At 43.5% G+C, this 21,248-nt stretch overlaps 1 protein-coding gene across 2 annotated transcripts in view; it reads left to right on the forward strand.

Annotated features, from left to right (window-relative positions):
- The window catches only part of KCNK2 (potassium two pore domain channel subfamily K member 2), a 111,717-nt gene that overhangs the window by 22,121 nt on the left and 68,348 nt on the right, over window positions 1-21,248 (forward strand). The window contains exons 1-2 of one of the 2 annotated variants that reach the window (XM_054822547.1): window positions 10,985-11,362; window positions 13,184-13,494. In XM_054822547.1, coding sequence (XP_054678522.1) covers window position 11,362; window positions 13,184-13,494 — 312 coding nt within the window. In that variant the 5' untranslated portion in view covers window positions 10,985-11,361. Of the gene's footprint in view, window positions 1-10,984; window positions 11,363-13,183; window positions 13,495-21,248 lie in introns of those variants that run through there. The other variant, XM_054822546.1, reaches the window with a different exon arrangement.

The raw sequence follows: 21,248 nt of genomic DNA on the forward strand, positions 1-21,248 counted from the left end.
TGGGGATTAAGAATACTCCACCCAATGGCTTGCTGGTTAAAGCATTCACAGGGAGGTAGAAGATGTGAGCCCAGATCTCCTCTCCTGTCTCTTGGGTGGATGCTTTCAGCTACTGAGCTGCACCGCGTGGTGCCTTTTAGCTCTTTGTTCTCTCCCTTTCCTTCCTCCCTTCTCACTTTTTACCCCATCCTTGTCAAGTCCTTTAAAAAGCCCACCATAACAACATCTGGAATCTGAGTTGTGGACAGATTCTCCCTCGAGAGATTTAAATCCCAGAGCTCAACAAGGTTTAGTACACTTTCTGTAGTGTTGCCCAGTGGCTAGTTGATAGCAGTTCCTGGAAGACCGTTGTGAGGTCCTCTCGTCGGTGATTACCTTTCCCCATATGTTATATAGGGAACTCAGGTTCTAACTTTGGTCTGCGTCAGCTGTGTTTGAAAGGTGACTAAAGCTAGATGCATCAGTGCAAAGTATGGTGACTTTTAAATCACTGTATTGACTAAGCCCACAGTCCATAAGAGCTGAGGTGAAATCACAAGAGTTAATGACCAAAGCTTGGCTGACTTTATTTACAGTGATGTAATCTAAATCAGTGGGATTGCTCCAATATGCAGTAACTGAGGAGACGTGAACCTGGACTGGAGGAAAGACTCTGTCACCCACCCTTGTCCTCCGTTACTGCGGGCAGCTAGACCACGTAATTCCTTTCACAAACTGGAGACCCTCCAGCCTCCAGCTTGACATTATAAATTCTGTAGCATTAAATGAATACGAGTCTAAGGAACATAAAGGTACAGACTTTACTACTGAAGCATCTTGTATGTCAGCATGTTTGTAGTCAGGGACCTCAGGGAAAATTCATGGTAAGATAGGGAGCCCCATGCTGCAGGTCAGAAATGCACACATTTGAATGCCAGTAGCCTGTTCAGCTAAGTGATAGCTCTATCTTTGTTGCATTAGAGGAGTGTTTAAACAAGTTCATTAAGCTACTGGTATTTATTTCATTATTATAATCTGCTTGCAATATACGAATATAATTTTTAATATTATAGTAATAATTAGAGCTTATAGCTGGTGTATAAATGCAGCGTGTGTAGATAATACAGATGTATAGCTATCTGAACTGTGCAAGTGGTATATTGAAGGATGTGTTGCTGTTAGTCTGTCACTAATTGTTATATACGGCTCTAAGGTTATTTACTTTAAAAGAAACACGGCTAGATGTGACACTTTAACTATAAGTTGTGTTCTTCCACATACAGCTTTCTGTTATATATTCTACACAGAGGCTATTGTGTGTATGTTCTTCCCTAAGTGGTCATTTTGAATGGCCAGTAGTTCAGCAGTTATTGACAGGCTGCTTTCTTGTCTAAAAATAGAGGGATGTGTGGATCCTTGTACACAGCGGGTATTCAAGTAATAATGAAAAGTGATTGATGATAAAAAGATTTCTTTCTACTCTTCTGTCATCAACAACCTATTGGGATCAAGAGAACACTGGGATAGAAATTAATCTTCCTTGAGTTATTCTAAACACTCAAGTGATGGGAGATTTCTTTGATCTTATTCAGTTGAAATTGATTAATTCTGTTAATTACTCTGTTTGAACTGAGTTAGCAGGAATTTTCTGCGTGTTGCAGCATCCTTGATGGTTTGTCTTCTTGCATGCCAAACAAGTAAACTTGGTAAAGAATTTGAAGGGAGGTGGTGTCAGTGTAGTATTTGCTGACTAAGATTGATGATGACCATCAGTGATAAATATCTGTAGAAGTGATCAGATGTAATTTGTTTCTGTACTTGGATTTTTCATTGAAACTGTCATTGGTTAAAATGCATAAAGAGTCCTTGGAGCAGGAACTCATGTCTTCCTCTGCCAAGTGAATACATAATCACTAAGGTAGGAATGTTTCTCTCTTTCTCCCTCTGTCCTTTTCCCACATTTTCCTGAATTCTATAGGAAGAACCGGAATTACATTAGAGTTCTTTAATGCCTGCTGGATTATGGGATTGTCATAAATCTAAGGAGGTCCCTTGAATCTCATGCCATCTCCTTATTACCCTGATACCTGCTGTGTAAGTTCTGATTAACATTGGTAGTGGGGGACTAATCTCCTATCTGGAGTCTGTTTTTTCCAGTAAGCAGACTGAATTGTGCAAGCCAGAGGAGATAATTGGGGTGCTTGGGTCTGTAAGAATAGACTGACATACACTGAAGGATTTGTCACATACTGAGGAGATGGCTGCTTAAGGTTTGTCAGCCATCCTGAAATCTGGTTTTGCTCTAACTAGCTTTCAGTCAAAAATAAAATTAATTTATTATATTAAAATGTTAAGATTAAAAAAAAAATCAGTGACTATTTTTGGAGAGAGGTATGAGAAATGAAACAGTAAAATATATTGTAGCTACATCTCATTCTAGTTAGGCTTCAAGGCAATTTTGTCTTTCTCTTGTAGGTAGTAGGCACTTAAGCCAAAATAATTTCCAAAATAATTGGGAGCCCTCTGGTGCTGGGATCCAGTTGTCTTGCATCTTGCCTGCCAGAGGTTAGTCTTTGCTCTATCAAAATGCCTTTGGAGTGCCCTTCTGTGACAGTGGAGGCTCACCTGGAAGTCTGAGGAAACCCTTTATGCAATAGGAAGACAAAACATAATGGCAAGCTCAGTACCTGCCCTGAGGCTAAACAGGTCATTTACCTGTTCTCAGTAAAATTCTTTCTGCTGATGGCAAGGGAGGTTATACTTTCTAAGCACCCATGTAAGTATATTAGTATTTATAACATTCAAGTGTAAACCTTATTTTGCACACATATGCAAGTGAGAACGAGAAACACAGTTCAGTAATGCTTCCTAGAGACCAGACACAATCACAGAGCAGCGCACTTGAGTCCAGCAATGTATTAGGATCGGTGATCTCTAAGCACGGCTTGCTGGAACTGGGGGACTCCTAGTGATAGGCTCTCTCCAGGAAGGTGAAAGATGTGGATTTAAATTCCTTTATGCACAAGAAATAATTGCCCTTTTTCCCCATATCCTGAGAGAGTCTTCCAATCATTGCACTATTGCATAAAATCTGGTGGAGCCATTTCTTTTATTTATGTTTTAAAAGAAAGTGATAACCATCCCTACATATTACATGAAGTTTATTCTGCTAGCCTTCCAGAAAAGCCTACTAAATAAACTCCCCTGAGGAGATAAGTAAGGAAGTCTTATTTTCTGGATCAATTGGGCATAAGAATGCCATTAGTGTTGAGCAGCATGGTGGGAAGTGTATTTGTGTCCAGAAGCAGAAAGCTTGCTAAAGAACACCAGTGGTGAAAACCGAGCCACACAGAAACGAAAGGAAATAGCTTTTTTGGGATCACAATTTTGCATACAGGTGCCTCTGTCCAAGTCGGATGCCATGTCTGCCCCCTGCACAATGATATAGAAAAACCCAAAGTAGCTGACATAGAGACAAATCCAGAACTGGAGGCAACACAGACATGCCACTGTATTTGCGCCAGTTTGCCATGCTGAGAGGTCGGACTTACTAGTTTGAATGTGCTGCTGTGAAGGCCGTACCTGCCCCACCTTCAGGACCTGGCAATATTTCTGTCTTATGCTTCACAATCTTATGCATGCAGCAGCTTGCTCCGAATTCCCACACAGCTCCTTGTGCGGGGTTCTGCTGCGATGTACAGGCATATCCACAGTCCTTCGCATCTGGATTACACATATTTCTGTAGATTTGCTAGCAGGATGCAGTACCTACTCCCTGTAAATTGGGAATAAGGAATATTTTTCCCACAAGTCTACTTTACTAGTTACAATATTGTGATCATAGCTGACTTTCCTAAATATTCTAGGCAATTTTTATGAGTAAGAAAAATCATCATCTCTTCCCTCCAAAATAAAGAAAGAAATTGCCAATGAGTCCCCAAGAATGTGGTACAAATGTTCAGCCTGAGGCTTCCTTACTCTCTGCTTTTGTTGTATTTCTTCCATTGAGATATTCTTACTGGATAATGCCTTAAGTAAATTTTTCAAGTAGTAATCCCCTTAATATCCGAAGTTGTTCTGAGAGAGAATGTGAAAAGCTAGGAAAGCAATAATTTCAGGAATTGGTTTCTTTATGGCTTTTCTATTAACTTTTCTTAGCAATCATGTTTCTTAAATTGGTATATTCCCACTTTTAACAAAAAAAAAAATCACAGAAAATTTACATAAATTGTTACAGGGGTCACTTATGCTATATCTCTTGCCAATACAAATAATTCAGAAAAATAATATTCTTTATTGAAGAATACCTTCTACACTAGCATAATGAATTTTTTACAATCTTACTTTGCCCATTTATGCAATAGGGCAAGTGATCTTTTTGGGCAAGTGATTATAAAAATAGTAAGATGTTGAGGATTTTAGAAATAGAACAGCCTTCATGTCCAGGCTGCTAAAATGTCATGGAAATTTCATAATATTAATTTTAGCTGTTTTATGTGAAGGGGTCATATAAGGTAACTTTCTCACCAGTCACAGTCCTATGTGCATCTGGTTCTATTTGGTGCCTGGGGTATTTACCTCTGGGGTATGGTTTTATTTGCTATGCAGAGAGGAAAACGTGGGCCAGTCTTCCCCTATATTATGTACCTACATTTTCCTTGGAACTGGAGACCAGCTTTTAATGTTCCCTCTAACAACTGAAAATAAACCAGGAAACTGTACAAAACAGTGAATCAACTTCCTTGCATGCTCAACATCAGTGGGACGACACAACCGAAAGACCTTATTTCTAGCAAAAACGTAAAGAGAGATTTGCAGATCCTTTCAAGCTGAAAGAACAAATACGAACCTTTAGCTCATTGTCCTGCCAACACAGCCCATAGCTGCCAGCCCAAGAGTAAACCACCAAGCCCAGAATTTCAAGGTCTACGCTTTAAAGAAAATAGAGGGAAGAGCGTCCAAGGATGCAAGTGCTGAGCAATGCCAATGCACCATGCATCTGAATGGCAGCAATTTATGCTTCTTGCTGGCCAAGCACCTTATGAGAACTGGGCTCTGTTCACCCAGCTTTCTGTCTACATGTTGCTAGTGGCATCTTTATCACAGCGGAAAGATTTGGTCACTGGAAAGGGCAGGTGATCCTTTGCAGATAAAGCCGTGAAGTTGTGATGCCCTGATTTTCAAAGTCAAACTTTTAATGTGATATGAAATTACCTCTTCACATCTGCTTAGGCACTTAAGCGTAAATCTGGAAGATACTTTTTTTGCTCAGAGTTTTAAAAGTTGAAGCTCTATACCTCTTTAAATTAACTAACCATTACTTACAACTGCCATATTTTGACATTAGCATTGGCGTACAGCTTAGTTTCACAGTGTGATTTGTGAGTCTGTGCCTGGCATGGGGGGAGGAGAAAATTAGAAAATAATTGAGAAGAGATAAAATAAGAGGTCTATCCTTAGAACAAGCTATTGAATTAAAAAAAAAAAAAAAAAGACTACCAAATGCTGTCTTTCTATAAAAAATTTGTAGCATCTTTTCCAGATGTATCTCTATGCAACTGCACACGCAGAGACTGCCAGAAAACGGAGTCTCCTGTGGACATTTGAAAATAATTCATAGATTTCATTGCACTTTCTCTTATGGCTACTGCCTTGTAGACTAAGTCTGGTGGTTTTAAAACATAGATGATACTTAATGTTCTCCTTTTTCATCTCCTCATTTGTATTCTTTATTTCTGCTAGCAAGTTCTTTCATTATCCCTGCACGATACTTATTTAGTATTGCCTGGGCTATTTTCTCTTCTCTTGTCTTTGTCTGATTTGTTTTGTTTCTTCCAAATTTTATTTGTGGATTGCTCTACAAGAAAAGCACTAATGCTATTTTAGGTGATTTCCAGTGTCCTCTGTCTGTATTTTATTTTATTTACAGATTGTTGTGCCATAGGTCTGTGTCAGTATTTCCAGAGTTCCCTAAAATGTGGATGTAGTACTTCACAAATATAAAAATCAAATCCTCAGCTCCTCAAGATACAGTTTAGGAGTAAGCACTTGCTTACTTACTTGAGGAGAACTATCTTTAGAATCAGCACAATCGTTGGCCATTCTCTTGTCAGGCCTGATGTGTGCCGTCTTATATGTATGTTCTTTTTCTTTTAAAATACTCCAAACTTGTTTCCAGCCTGCAAAGACAATACAGAGATTAGGTTTCCATCTCATAAGTCATCCAGTAGAGCCATGAAAATCTACGAGGACAGTTGCATGATTGGTACTAATGGGTGTGGACAGCCAGATATAAAATCTAGATATTCCCATTGTCAGTCTCCTATTTTGAAGAGACCACAACTAGCAAAAATGAAAAACAAATTACAAAGCAGCAATTTTGTAGAACATTTTGATGATTACAGAAAAACATTTTGTAATCATCCCAAAGCACCACTAGCTTTCCCTCAAGGAGATCAGTAATTCAAAGTAGTAGTAAGTTTTTCCTGTGCATGAATAATCCATAAGCAAGGTGACATATAGCAATTCACATTTATCATTGATGAGAATGGCATTGAAAATTTAGTTATAATTGTTGCTTCTGAAGCTGTCCAAGCAGAACAGATTTGTGAAAGCAAATATGAAAAAACAGTGGCAGAACATGTGACAAATAAATCCCATTAGGTCTGGTAACACAACACAGGCAGGGAGGAAACCCACTGGGAGATTTGCAAGCCAGTAAAGAAAAATACACATTCACAATATTAATTACAACAGCAAATACTTTATGGGTTCTAAAACAACTTCCCACTTGCTGCACGTGGATAAATAGATAAGAATTACTAGTGATGGAAAGAATTAGAACCTAATTAAAACTGACAACTGAGCTATATGAAAATAGATGGGCACATGTAAACAGTTTTTCTAGTGATTGATGAGGTGAGAAACAATGGCTTTTCTGTTGAACAAATAATTCGTCACACTGTAAGACTCATGGTAGATGTAATAGCTTGCTAGTGAGGTAAAACTCATTAATACGTATTCTAGTTGCACCATATATGCTTAACTCATTTAAAATGTGAATTAAAACTATTTTTAAATGGGACTGCTTTAAGGCTTTACCATTTTCAGAGGCAGATGAGGGCTGAGCATCACTTAGCTGCAAGTGTCTCCTGCCCGTTGCCTTCTCTTTGGCCTCCTAACGGTGGTGGTAGGCTGGGAGGGTGAGGTCTCAGCGTGGTCACTGGGAGCAGCCCTGTGTCCTTACTGCCATGCAAAGCACACAGTCTGTCTTCTCATCTGCTCAAAGGAGAAGCAGGCTGTATGCCATTAGTTTCTCGTTTAGTGTAAATTCCCATCACAGGATATGACTAATGGTTTAATGGCAGAATACAGTAACATGGCATGGCCTTAATGTCATAATTATCCATAAAGAACTGACAGAGATCTTTTAATGTCTCCAAAGAAGTCGAGAGACAAGTCATTTGTAAGTCCCACTGAATAAGTAAAATGAGCCCTAAAATTAACTTACTAAATAAGTCCAGTAGTATTTCTGCTGAGCTCTGTTGTAATAAAAGCAGTAGCAAAGGTTTATCCCTGACTTTTACTGCGTGTATGGTTTGGCCCATTCTGAAGAGCGGCAGAGGTTTCCCGCTCTCATGTCACGAGGAAGTGTCGTTTCCTTTAGAGAGGAAGATGCTGTGTCCACAGCAGGGCCTGAAGCCTATGGCAATACACCGTTTGATCAAAGGTGTGGCTCCCCTGCGGCTAATTAAATAGGTGCCCATATGAATAGTCTCTTGAAGTAAGCGAGGGAAGTGCCCTCACTGGAAGCCTTGCCATAGCAGTCCCTTGGGAACGCAGAAATCCTTGGCAGCTAAATCAGAGTGAAGAAGGCTGGAACCTGTGGTGCCTCCTGTTACGCAGCTGGTTAAAGGAGAAAAGCATTTACTGCGCCCAGAGGTGGGGGGTTAGCAGGAGCCCCTTGCTCCGGGTACAAAGCAAGAGCTCCTCATGGCCTGCCAGGGAGGGGATGGCTCCTGCAACTGGGAGGAGGAAGAGAAAGTGTTAGCGACAGATAATGGAACTTTTTATGTGCGCTTTTCAAATTGGTCTTTCTAGGGTGATATTTTTCTGGAATAACTATTTCCTTACAAGCGTGCTCCTGTCCTACCAAGGCTATGTTTAGATCATCTACAGCTGTTATTTGTACGAATATGTGATTGCTATGTTTATCACGCAACTTTGACTTCCTCTGCATGCTGCATGCCTGTGTCTCTCGGCTGAGCCTACTTTTAACATTTCAAAGAGTTGAGCAGCTTCCAGCAGCCACCGTCTGTGAGTAATGTGGCCATACCAAACTCATGCCAATACATTTTTAGACAGCATTTGACAGTCCTGTACTTTGTGAGTCTTTCTCATGTTAGCGCGAAATACACAAACCTGCATATACTTAATCTTATGGGCCTTTTTTTTTTTTTTTAGTTTGTTCAGACAAATCTCTCTGGCTCAGTAGCAAGGCCATTTGCTTGCAAGGTTGGAGCTCTGTGTTGTAGCCCCTTTTACTGCTTAATCTTGTCCGTGTTGGTTGGTGGTATGTTTTCTCAGTGCTACGCTGCATTTGAGTGTGTTTGTTTAGTAAAGCTCAGGCCTGATGCTTCCAACTGGTTGAATGTCAGTTCCAAAATTGAGGGCAAAATAGTCACACACAATATTCAAACAATGTGTGGTGTACATTACAAAAACAATATTGGAGGGCACGACTCCACAGAATAAATGCTGGTGCTATATAAGGCCTCCAGAAAATAGGAGCTGCTACACACAACGTTTTTTGTTGTACACCACAATAAGAATTACTGGTTTTCTTGCTGGACTGGAAGATGCCTGTCATTAAAGGCACCTACCGTATGTGGAGCATTTGTATCTGTAGTAGAAATGAGAAAGCACAGCTCAAGTCCACTTTAAGTACGCGATAAGCTCCAGCTGAGCACTGCATCTGGGATCAGAATAGGTGGAAAGTATCAGCCAACTGAAAGTAGGTATTGGAGATATTTACTAGGCAATTAATGGAAATAATTGCTTTCACAGAGACAGCTCCTCAGCTATTAAAGTTAAGGCACCAACGCAGTCATTCCTGGAGTGGATCTCAGAATGGTGTCTGCCCGGTGGGTGGAGTGCCTGAATTTAAGGCCTGATCCAAACCCTCCTGAAGCTACTGGGAGGCTTCCCACTGGTTTCAAACTGTAAGCAATAAGTCTGACCCTTTTTCAGCTTTTAATAATAATTCCTCCACTCAAGGAAAAACAAAATCTTATTCCAAATACTTAGATTGCTAAAGTAGTACTAATGTAGTACTATTTTCCATGATATTTCATAGACACACAGGTCAATATGGAGGACAATTTTCATGCCTGTTTTCCCATAGGATGTTGGAAGAAATCCTGGGAAATTATTCTTTTCTGTGAGATAGGAACAGATAGTGTTCACATAGGCTGATGGTTAAGAAATCTTTTGGGGAGAAAGGGGAAAAAATAATGATTTTTTTTTGGTATAAAAAAGATCCAGGTGTGAAAATCTTTCATCTTCAAGAATCCCTTGAGCAAGGGAGCATCAGTAGACAGGAGTGGGTATTTCACTTCAGTTGCTCGAGGATTGGGACTGTGTCGATGAAGTTGACCGTATGACTGAAGCTCTACTTGCAAAAGGGTTTGTTGGATTGGGCCCAACGGCTCTTGTTACTCGACAACTGCTTTGCTGGTTCATGGCAATGGGGAACGACGAGCTACAGCTCAAACTGAAATAGCAGACGCAGCTTCCAGCCCTATGCTGCATCGCATGGAGATGTGTGAACACACTAGGGAAGATTGGCGTGATTGATGTTGCTGAAATTGGAGTCCTAAGGAACGCAATATTACACTCATTTGTATTATGTCACATTGATACGGAGAAGTGTTAAAATAAGTGACTTCTAAAGTGTTTGCTGATGGTGCTGCTGATTTGAGCAGGATTATAGCCCATTAAACACCCAGTGTATGACTGACTTTGGCCATTTTACAGATACAGCCTCTGGCTTTAAATGCTTGTGACCTATACCCATTTGTTACGGTGAGTAATTTTTTAATGTGTTTGCAGAGACTTTTTAGAGAGTGGTTGTGGCAGCAGTTTTTGGATCCTCTTGGTAAATCCTCTTCTGCCTTTTAGGCAAGTGTAGATGTTCATCACCTCAGGGTGAACAACTGACCCATGGATAATGTCACAGGTGATAGATGACCGGGAAATGGGGGAGTTAGCTCGTGGCAAAGATAACAAGAATAATTTCAGCCTTTTTAGTCGCAGAAACCACAGCTGAAGCAGCATTTCTGATGTATCTATCAGACTAAAATGGAAGGAGGCAGTACGCTGGCGGTGCGTGCGATAGGAGAGCAGCTACCATCCCTGACTCCCAGATCCCACCTAGTTAACTCCTTGCAGCAAAACACCGGGCTGCAAAGCGCACGGGTTAAAATTCAGGCCAAGCCGGGAAGGACGGAGCCGCCTTGCTCCGCAGCCCCCCGCCGCTCCCGGCGAGGGCCGGGGTCTCCCCGCTTGTCCCCCCGCTCCTGCTTGCCGTGACATTTCCTCTAGTTCAAAAGTTCACGGAGAGGCTCTGGCGAGGCGGTCGCGTTTGGGGCTGGAGCGGGGACCGCCGGCAGGTCCTGCCTTGCTGGCGGGGGTAGCCGGTGCCTTCTCCCTCCCGCCTGTCTCCTCGCTCGTTTCCAGGCGAGACCTTGGTCTCCGCAGCTACCTTTCTGCCTCCCCCCGCTTTCCCCCTCCATTTTTTCCCCTGCGCCCCTGCAGCATCTGCCCGCCGCCCCGCCGGGCTGCCTGCGCGGAGGAGCGCGCACCCCCCGGCGGGCCGGGGCCGGGAGCAGCGGGGAGCGGCGTGGTGCTGCCACCCCCCCACCCCTCCCCAGCGCTGGCGGGGGGGCGCGGAACGGGGTGCGGAGGGGCGGGGGGGACAACCCGCGGCGCGGGTGCCCGCCGCCCCACAAAAGGCATCGCCGGGCTCGGGCTGCTCCGCACGCCCCGCGCACCGGAGCACGCGCGCACACACACACACACACACGCGCGCACACACACACTCTCCGCGATGTGCGATGCGCGATGCGCGACGTGAGGCACCTCGCACGCCCCGGGGCCGGGGGGAGCCGGCGGGATCCGCGCTGCCAACCCGCCCGCCCCTGCCGCTCCCTCTCCTCCAGACCCATCCATCAGCCTCTTCCTCTCGGTCTGCTCCTTCCTTTTTTTTTTTTTTTTTTTTTACAATTTCTTTTATTTTTTAATTCGCTCTAACTGTATCTACCCAAGCCCTGAAAAAATGCCTGCCCGTGGAGCGAGGAGAGGGCACCGGGTCGGTAAATAAGAAGTGAGTACGAGCACAATGGCGTGCCTCCCCGCTCCCAGCCCTGCGGATGCTGCATGCGCCCCTGCTTCCCCCGCTCCCGGGCGCGGGGGGGACCCCCGGATGCTCCCCGCTCCGCGGCGGCCCGGGCCCCCTTTGTACCTCGCCTGGCTGCCTTCCCTTTCTTCCCTTCCCTTCCCGGCCCCGCGCCGCGCCCCGGCCCCGCCGCCGGCCGCCTCGCCCCCGCGCCGCTCCCCGACGCGGAGCATCCCCGGCGGCGGCTCGGGGTTCGCCCGTCGCTGCCCGCCGCACCGGGGCTGCTCCCCTCGGAGGCGGCGGGCATCCCCCGGCGCATTGCACCGGCCGCGCGGAGGGGGGCGGCGGTGCCCGCGGCGAAGCGGCGGTGCCCGGTGCCCGCTCCTTTGTTCACCGCCAGCGGCCGCGGCGGGTCCGCGCTGCCCCGGGCGGGCGGGCGGCGAGCTCGGCGGGGCCGGCCGGGAGGGGAGCGGTCCCCGCCGGGAGCGCCGCGGCCTCCGGCCCCATCCGTGGCGGCTCGGAGGGTCGCGGGGGCTGCGACGGGAGAGGGGAAGGCGGCGGGGAGCGGGCTCCCCCCGCCAAGGTGCGGGGCGCGGGGGGAGCGCGGCCGTCCCCCCGGTGCCCGCGGGGCGGGGGCCGGGGCGGCGGGACCGGGAGTGGGAGGCGGGACCGCGGCGTGCGTGGGGTGCGCGGCGCCCAGCCCGCGGGGTGTGCGGGGTGCCCCGGGGTCCCCGCTCGGCGAGGGCTAGGGGCTGCCTCTCTCCCTCCTGGCCCCTTCTCCCGGCGCCGAGGTGTGTGGCGGAGCCCGGGGGGTGCCCGGGGAGGGGGGGGTGAGCCTGCCGAGTGCCACCGCCACCGGCAGCCCTGCTGGGGACGCGTCCCCCCTCCGCCGTCCGGAGGGAGACTTTCCTCTGGATTTGGATCCGGGCTTTTCCCACCGGCGGCTGGAAGCGGTGTCGCGGCCGTTCACAATGTACTTGTAGTTTAAAACAATTTAAATACAGCTTCTGCGGTCAACTGCTGTGGCCATCTTCCCACGGGAGATCTTTACCTGCGCTTGATGTGGTGGATTTTTTTTTTAGTGCCAGTGTAGTTGCCGGTAGTCACATGAGTTACCGAGATACTTGATAACACACTCAGGTGCTCTTTTTCTAACCCGGTGGGTTTTTGGAGCTGTAAATAAAAATACACGCCTTAACAAATGGGTGACTTTTCCAGTAAGTACACATATGTTTTACTGGTATTTTCTGAAAGGTGTAATCAATACGCAATTAACGTTTTAAAACTGGTATGATGAGCAACGTATTGTTTTTATGGTTGTGTCCGTGGAGTTCGGAAGTGATCATGCAACTGTTGTCAGAGAGCATTTGTCGGAGTGCAGGACAAAATAGGTGAGAGGAAGAAGGATTTGTATTTTTCTGCTACCTCTGTAATGCCGAGGTACAACACAGCTGGAAAGCTGCTTAGCAGTGCTTAGGAGAGCAGCGGATGTGAAGGATCTCTGCAGCAAAATACCACCTTATACTAATTTAAATGCAGGAGCGTAGGGGAAATCTGCGTTTATGAAATGAGCGAATATCAGAAGGGGACAGACGCATACAGAAAATGTTGCAAACGTGTGTAAAGTGGGTAATACTACTCAGAGCGGAAGCTTCCTTGTAACGTGGCATGGGGTTTTATGTGAAAGATTCAGCAGTTTAAGAATTCCAGTTGGAAGCAACAGCATTTCTGTAATCTCTTGGCAAGAAGTTCAGTTAACGAAATCTGAGCGGCGCTGTAAAAATTAACTTTCTTTTTCTGTTTTGCCAGTGGCGGCACCTGACTTGCTGGATCCCAAATCGGCCACTCAGAACTCCAAACCAAGATTATCATTTTCCACCAAGCCTACCGTGCTCTCTTCACGGGAGGAAAGTGATTCGGCTATTAATGTTATGAAATGGAAGACAGTCTCGACAATATTTCTGGTGGTAGTCGTGTATTTAATAATTGGAGCAACAGTATTTAAAGCCCTGGAGCAGCCTCATGAGACCTCCCAGAAAACCACCATTGTGATTCAGAAGCAGACGTTTGTATCTCAGCATTCCTGTGTGAATGCAACAGAGCTTGATGAACTGATTCAGGTAATCCATACCAAACCCTTGCCACCATGCCTTAGAGGAACAAATTGTATATGGCAGCACTGCCGTGATACAGGGGAGAAACTTTATTAGCAAAGCTCTGTATTGGCTGAGCGATGTAACGTGTGTTAAGACCAGAAGCTGAGCAATAGCTTTTTCATGCAAAGCCTCCTGGTTGAAAAGCTATTGCTATTTTTAGGTCCAGTACGCTTGGTAGACAGCCTTTTCACTGAAGTCTCCCGTTATGCTAATTAAATGATTATTCATCAGCGATATATATAATTAATAGTTCACTAAGGAATTGATATATTGATTGTGCCTTACTAGGTCTGTCAATATTTGAAACGCCTAATTCTGAGGAAGAAAATACAGCGTCCATTTCCTCAAAGGACTTCTAATTTACCGTGATTGTATCAAGCTAGCCTTCCTTCCAGCTGTATGTTTCTTTTTATTGATTTTGTTTTAAATAGAGGAAAGTACCATGGACTTGCTATTTTGATCTTAAATCTCAATTTTCTCTGCTTCTTTAAGGCACATCCACAACTGATGTTCATCGGTGTGTTCCTACTAACATGACTTTACTCTTGCAGGTCACCTGCCTCAGAACCGTAGGAAATACTTATTTGCAGTAGCACAGAGCTACATCCAGAGCCTCATGAGGCCCTCTCCAACTTAAATCCCACCTTCCTATGTTCTTACGAATATCCAGTGGCACTGCAGGGAACAGCAAGGGGCTGCCAAATAATGTCAGTTCTGGTGATGAGACCGTGAAATGGGAGGCTGGAGTGAACAGCCAAGAGTTGGCAAGGACTGACCCCCATCATTAACAGTAGCATGGGGCCATCTGGGTCTGCAGAGCCTGAGATGGGACACCGGAGAGCAGGAGAGGGTGGCGGGCATCCAGGCCCTGGCTAGCACAAGCTCTGGAGTGTGCCAGTTGCACGGGCAGCAAAGCTTGCTTTCTGGAGGTGGTTTCTGACAGCAGATCTGGCTGGGAGTTTAGAACTTGATTTTACCTCTCCAGACCAATCTCCCTTGAGCATCAGCATGGACACCTGGCTTTTTTTTTCTGTTTTAAATGCAGAGCTCTGATGTATCAAGTTATTTTTATGGCACACTACTTCTGAATTTTAAAGGCAAACTGTGAAAATGTCTTGTATTTTGTGATTTCTCCCCTGCCTTGTTGCTAAAATGTGTTCCAAAAGTGCCACCCTTTAAATGACTGTCAGGCAGTTCCTATCGCGGTGTGTCCTGACTAGGCATGCCTGAAGAGCTGCTGTCGATATGAATTTCGATGCTGTGTAATAATTATGTTTCAGTGTTTTACAAACGGAATGTGAGATAATCTTTCAGAGAAATACACGCGCACATTTTGACTAAAACAATCTCTTGCAGGTAGTATAAATATCCCCATATGAAATTTTTAAGTCAGATCCTGTACTCCTGAAGATAAAAATAGAAATTTTGAAGCAATATTATCTTACATCATCTATGAGATTGTCCTTAAGGCAAAAACTGTTGAAATTTGCTCTGGAGTACTTACATATTTTAGCATTTATGATTCCCTACTGAGAAGCACAGATTGGTAATAAAAACCCCACTTCATCAGCATTCAATGCCCATTTGATATTCTGTGTAAAATAAATGACAGTTTCGGTAAAATGATCAGAGCACAGATCTGCATTAGCTCCCATCTTCGCTAGCAATCTTGGCGTGACCAGAAAGACGCAGGCTTGTGAAGCGTGGGGGGAAGGGGTGACACAGCCTCCTGCAGCACGTGGATGGGAGATGGTTTTGGAAAGAGTTTGCTCTGCTTGTTGTTGGGCTAAATGGAAAACTTAATTTCTCCTTGTTCCCTTCTGCTTCTCTGCGAAGAAGAACACCACGAAGTGGAGGTAGGACTGTGCTGTTACGCTCCTTTTGTAGGAAGAGAGCGGAGGCATAGGGGGCCTGGTCCTACGAGTGCATTTGGGTGCCTTTCTTTATGCAGAATAAGTGATAACAAATTACATCAAGGCATTTAAAGGTCAGGAATTAAGTGGCTTTCCCAAAGTAAAATAGGAACTCAGAGGTAAAGCAGAGTCTCAAATCCATTTTTCCAAGTCTAGGCTGCTACCCTAACCATGGGGTCATATTTCTTCCCTACTTACCACTTTGTCTCCAAAGCTAAATTACTGGAATACATTTTGTCTCTCTGGGTTTATGTCTGACTGCTATTACAGTATAAAGCAGTGTTTCTTCAGTTTTCGTTGCATGTCTGTATGAATAAAAATAAATAGTCTGTGTGAGGAAAAAGTAAATGATATTTAAGAATTCACTGAAAGCTATAAAACTGAAAATTAATATGTACTGGTGTAGTAGGAAGCTGGAATTATTAGTGTGCGTGAAGAAAATTACAGAGCTTACAGACTGTAATGTCTTCTTTAATCAAGTATTTACTTTGAGTCAAACTATAATGAAACTCATTATAAACTTTTCCTTTTGAACTTAGTGTTCTGGGATTCCAGAAACTGGTTTGGCTCTGGTTCGCGCTAGTCATTGCTCAAGGTGCTTACCATGCCAGGCTTTTTCAGTCTTCACAACTTCTAATCTGCCATTTAATCCTTACTCTGAAGCAGGCTTAACTAGTCCAAGACTGCTAACCGACAGTACAGTGTGTAGTGGCTCAGTCAGGTGAGCAAATTAGGGACACTAGTTTGAGGGCACAAATTCAGCTAAAAAAGATTGTACGAGTGGCATGAAAGTCCAGTTTGCTAGCACCCAGGGACCATCTAGTTTCCATCACCTTTGCTAAAACCTTCCCTTTGCCACAGAGCCAATTACAACACAGAGTTGTGCGCTTCTATAAATGCACACAGGATAGGGAATTTTCTCTTCCTATCTTCTCCAGCCGTATTTTATCTCACCGATCACCGAAAACCTTCCTGGCACAACAATATATACTGTTGCCAACTTTTCAGCACACACAGCTTTATTCCCTGGGTTTCAAATTCCTGAAACTGTATTTTCACATTGATTGTGTGGCTCCTCTAGGTGTACTCAGTGAGAATTATACTTTTATAGACTTTATATATTTTATACACGTGTGAAACATGGGGCAATGGAGAGCTGCTACACAGCACAGAAAATGTGCAAAGTTAATGAAATAGAGTGCTCTGATGGTGACAGCCAAGTAGCCTCAGCTGCCTCAGAAAAATGACCTGGGTTTTCCTCATAACTTTTCAGCCCGGTCCAGCAGCATTGGTCGTATGTTGAGAAAGAAGTGGTCTTCATGACCTTCTCCATCTCTGACTTCCATGGTCCAGTGTTGCAAATCTTTTTCAGTCTAAACCACTGCAGGTACTTGTTGCCTCACTATAATAAAATATACCTGCAATGAACAGCAGCAACATATCACCCTGAGACCTGCTTCCAGATACATCATTTTTTTTTGATATTTCTTGAGCACTTCTATTTAGTACCATACTTAAAATGTGCAAAAGTGACGCAGAGCATATCTGCACACCCGAGAGGCCATTTTTTCCCCGACAATTTCAACTCCTTTTGCTGTAGCCTGAAGCCAGTATTAACAACGATAGTAAGTGGATCACTGTGTGCTGTACGCAGGAGTGCTGAGGTGAGCAGTGCACAGCAATCGGTGGTGGTATATCTAAATCTACAACTAAAGAACTATCCCAGGAAGCTTGTGAATATACAAGCACTACCTTGGTGAATCTAATCAGGATACACCAGCCCAGCAAGCTGTGCATGGTCTGATGCTAAACTTTGGGTTTTAAAATTTCAGTTGGAAAGTCTTGAAAGGATCTCAGTTATTAACAGATGAGAAAGTATTGGTTTGGTGAAGGTTATAGATAATATCTAATACATTATAAAGCTGTAGAAAGGGATGTGGCCACTTTGCTACTATTCCTTCTTTTGGAAGAGGAACTCTTGACAATTTATCATGGATGGTGTTTTGGTTTCTCTGTCCATGCCTGCTCTCAACTTGACCCTGCCATGCAATGCAAGGTAACGGCCAGGTAACAGCATAAAAGAGTAAATGTAGTTCAGACTGTGTGGATTTTATATATATGTGACAAAATATATTACCCTGATGTCCATTTACGCTAGGGACTTTTTACCTCTTGCATGGAACAGGTTTTTTTCCCCACCACTGAGCTTTTTGTGGGCAGAAGCTGATAAAAACCTGGGAATAATCCAGCTATACACATGCAAATAACAATAAGCATTAAAATGAAAAAAATTCTCTAATTAGAGAACTTGTATCTCTAATTATTTCAATCTAGTTCTAGTTCGCTTTTAGGGTATTGACTGTTCCCTATAGTAAGCTTGCTGCTAGAAATGTTCAAGATGTTTTCCAAACTCAGATGCACAAAGTGTATTGCCAAGTACTTAGAAAAATCCTCCTGCTGTATTTATGCACCTGCGCATAGCAGCAAATGCAAAGAGACCTTAGGTTACATTGCCGGTGTTCAGGTTGCACGCATGTCCTCCTGCAGGGCTGCGCAGCCATCAAATACTCGCATATACCTTCATGGCATCTCTTGGGGTCAAGAGTTTGTCTCTGGGGACAGGTGAGCCTCATTGAATATGATAGGCAACAGCTTAGCAGAATTGCCATTATTGTGGTTTCATACACTTCATTCCTCTACAGGGGGGAAAGGAATTTGCTTTCGGTCCCCCAGAACTCATGGAGGTAAGGATGTGACCAGTATTGGGTATTGTGGGATGTCTTGGCAATGAGAGACAAATACTTGTCTCTCTGCCAAAGAGAAAGCTGATTAAAAAAAAAAGAGAAGAGTTTTTTATGTAAATATCACCTAATTATGTGTTGCTCAGCAGTTGTTTTAGTGTTGACCTTTATAAACCAAAATGAAAAAAAAATCATTTTGATCCCCAAGCATCATTGTCTAATGTATTATTTTTGCATACAAAAATTGGAAAGAAGAGAAATTTCAGCTATAATATTTTAAATATCTAGAGTGTCCCAGCAAGCTGGTGTGAATTACTTCAGTTTTCTTAATGAGTTCATTCTGTAACTTAATAAAGAGTTTTCAAGTAAAGGTACACTGAAACTTAATAACAGAACATACCTCATTTTGGTTCCTTTAGCAGAAACATCCTTCAAATATATTTATTCTGAAAACTCTAACAAGTGGAAAAAATAATATCACACTAAACAGCACAATCTTTGAATGTGTTCCAAGTGGTAATTTTTGTCTTATAAAGCCTTCATTTTGAAATCTGAACAAGTTTTCAGAGTGCTGCACCAAGCTGTTTCAGCAATAAAGGACGCTTGTAGAGTTTTAAGTCCAACCCCTTTCATGGTATGTGGATCCTTCTGAAAACCGAATGCCCACAAAAGTGTGCTTGCATTTAAAACAAAACAAAACAAAACAAAACAAAACAAAACAAAAGAAAACAAAAGAATTAATGAACCACCAAGATTAGCTGAATTGACCTTGATCCCACAAGTTGATCTCCTTGGGTTCTGCGAGGGCTTGTGGTTAACATGAGGAGAACAGCTCTCCATGCTGGGGTCCGCAGTCACGTCCCATGCTTGTTTTCATCTTACATCTGCGTCAGCTGCGTTCTCCCTTTTCTTTCCATTCATCTCTTAGACTGTGAATGAGACCAAAATGTGTTTTCTTTTTATCTCCCTTGAGGAAAAATGTGGTTTTCTCTTTCTCTCTCTTGAGGAAAGTCTGACACAGTTACAAATGACATGGGAGCAGTGTTTCTTTCATCAAGCTGGCATCACCAGAATGTCATCATGGTTTCTTATGTGATGAATTTCTTCTAAAAATATTTTACTTTAAAATACTTGTTTTCTGTGGCTTCATTTTTATAGTTCAAGGTAGCTAGCTACATTAAGTCGCACCTCCACCAGTAGCTGTTTTTGTATCTTTTTTATGGTTTTTTTTTTTTTTACAACTTGCATTGTAGCCCCAAGAAATTAATTTGGCCGCGTCCTCAGGAATATGTTATTTCAACCAGATAAGCTCCTTAAGCCACAAGCTCTCTGCTTATGTAGAAACCTGTTAAAATAAAGAAGTGTAAATCCTTCTTTCTCTTCCAGAGATTAGAAGGTATTTGAGCTTGCTGCATCATTTTTTTTTGAGTTAATAAATCACAGACATGCAAAGATCTTGTTTTCAGACAAATCTGAAATTTATTTAAAGAAATTTAAAATTTATTAGGTTAGCCTATTAAGCTTGAATCAGATTTTGTTAACTCTTTGAATCACAGCATTTATAGACATTCTCAGTTCTGTGAGCTGTAGCTTACAGGTCCTCTAAGTAGGAACTTTCGGAGGGAGATTTAATGTACCAGTTTAAACCCTAAATGTTCTTAGTCTCTCCCTTTTGAAATTCCTTCCAGCTTCTCCAAAAGAAAGCAGGAATCATCCTATGTCTGGATCCTATCCTGGAAGCAGCAGGTGTTCATGCTTTGTAAACCTTAAAGCCTTGAAAAGATTGATAGACCAGCAAAAAAGAGATTGATGCTGCAGCATATTTTATTTATTTATCTGGGGATCCAAAGTACCGTTGCATCAAGTTTTCAGTGTACTGTCTGCATGTCAGACACGAAGCTTGTGACAAATCGCAAATACCAATAGCAGAGCTGCCTGCTGGTGTTTTCAAGGCAACATGAAATGAATGACTTTTAAAGTAGTTAAAACGTGAAGTGCAGGAGCTGTAGTTTGTGGTGTTACCTTCTGCGTATGTCTGTCCTTAGTAAGGTGTCTGCCCATCAAAGCGCTCAAGCGTGTGTGTTCTTAACTTTACATATCCAGGTAGTCCTAACTGGTGCAGTGACGTCCTGTTTCTCTTTTCCTCTCACTGAGTCTGTAAGTCTAGTTTTCACCCCCGTATTTGCTTCCTGCTTCACTCTTGTCAGAAATAAACATTCAGAAGCTATTGTCTCCTTCCACAGTAAAGCCCCCCAAATTCTCCCTGTATCCCCAGATCAGAGGAATAATTATTAAATAAAAGATCTCTGTGAAAGACCTTTGATCATAACCTTACCCAGACCTGTCCTCCGCACAGATACCCACCTGCCGTGGTCGAGTCCGGATGGGCTGCAGCAGCCCCTGGCTCCTCACTTGGGGTTGCTCCAGTTCCTGCTCTCCTCTTACAGCCCGATCCCCTCTTCTGGCTCTGCGCTTAGCTCCTGGAGGGAAGGAATTTTTTGCCAAACTTTCTGTTGCCTGGGAGGGTTCCCTTCAGTGACAGGACAGCTCCCTTTTCTGCAGTTATTTTCTACATGGTGGTTAAACCAAAAGGAATTTTTTTAAGCACACAGTCCTTATCCTTCATGAGCATAAGAGCAATGCAGATTTTGGGGAGGATAATAAATGCATCCTAACTGCCCTTGTCACTTCTTTGTTCAGGCAGGTTGGTTTCTAACTTTTTTTGCTGCCTCTGGTGTTGGGGCTCTTAAAGGATACATTTACTTCAGATGAACAGGTTTATAGGACCTAGAACCTAGCTAGCTTGACTGCATCCGAATGACAGCTTTTGTCTTAGACAGGGTGGCAGATATGACTCATTAGTAAGTCAGTTTTGCTGAGCAGCTGTCTGCATAATTCTTCGTCTTTAATCTCAAGAAGCGAAGAAAATCCCTCTTCCCTGACCATGTATGTGTACATATATATGTATGCACACACACAAAATTTATATACATAATCTGTTCGTAATGCATATTTAGAAATAGAAATGTATTTCAATATGTTTCTACATGTTTTTAGTTCAAGT

Source organism: Grus americana, chromosome 3 (assembly GCF_028858705.1).
Source record: "Grus americana isolate bGruAme1 chromosome 3, bGruAme1.mat, whole genome shotgun sequence".
In the NCBI taxonomy this organism is placed as follows: domain Eukaryota; kingdom Metazoa; phylum Chordata; class Aves; order Gruiformes; family Gruidae; genus Grus; species Grus americana.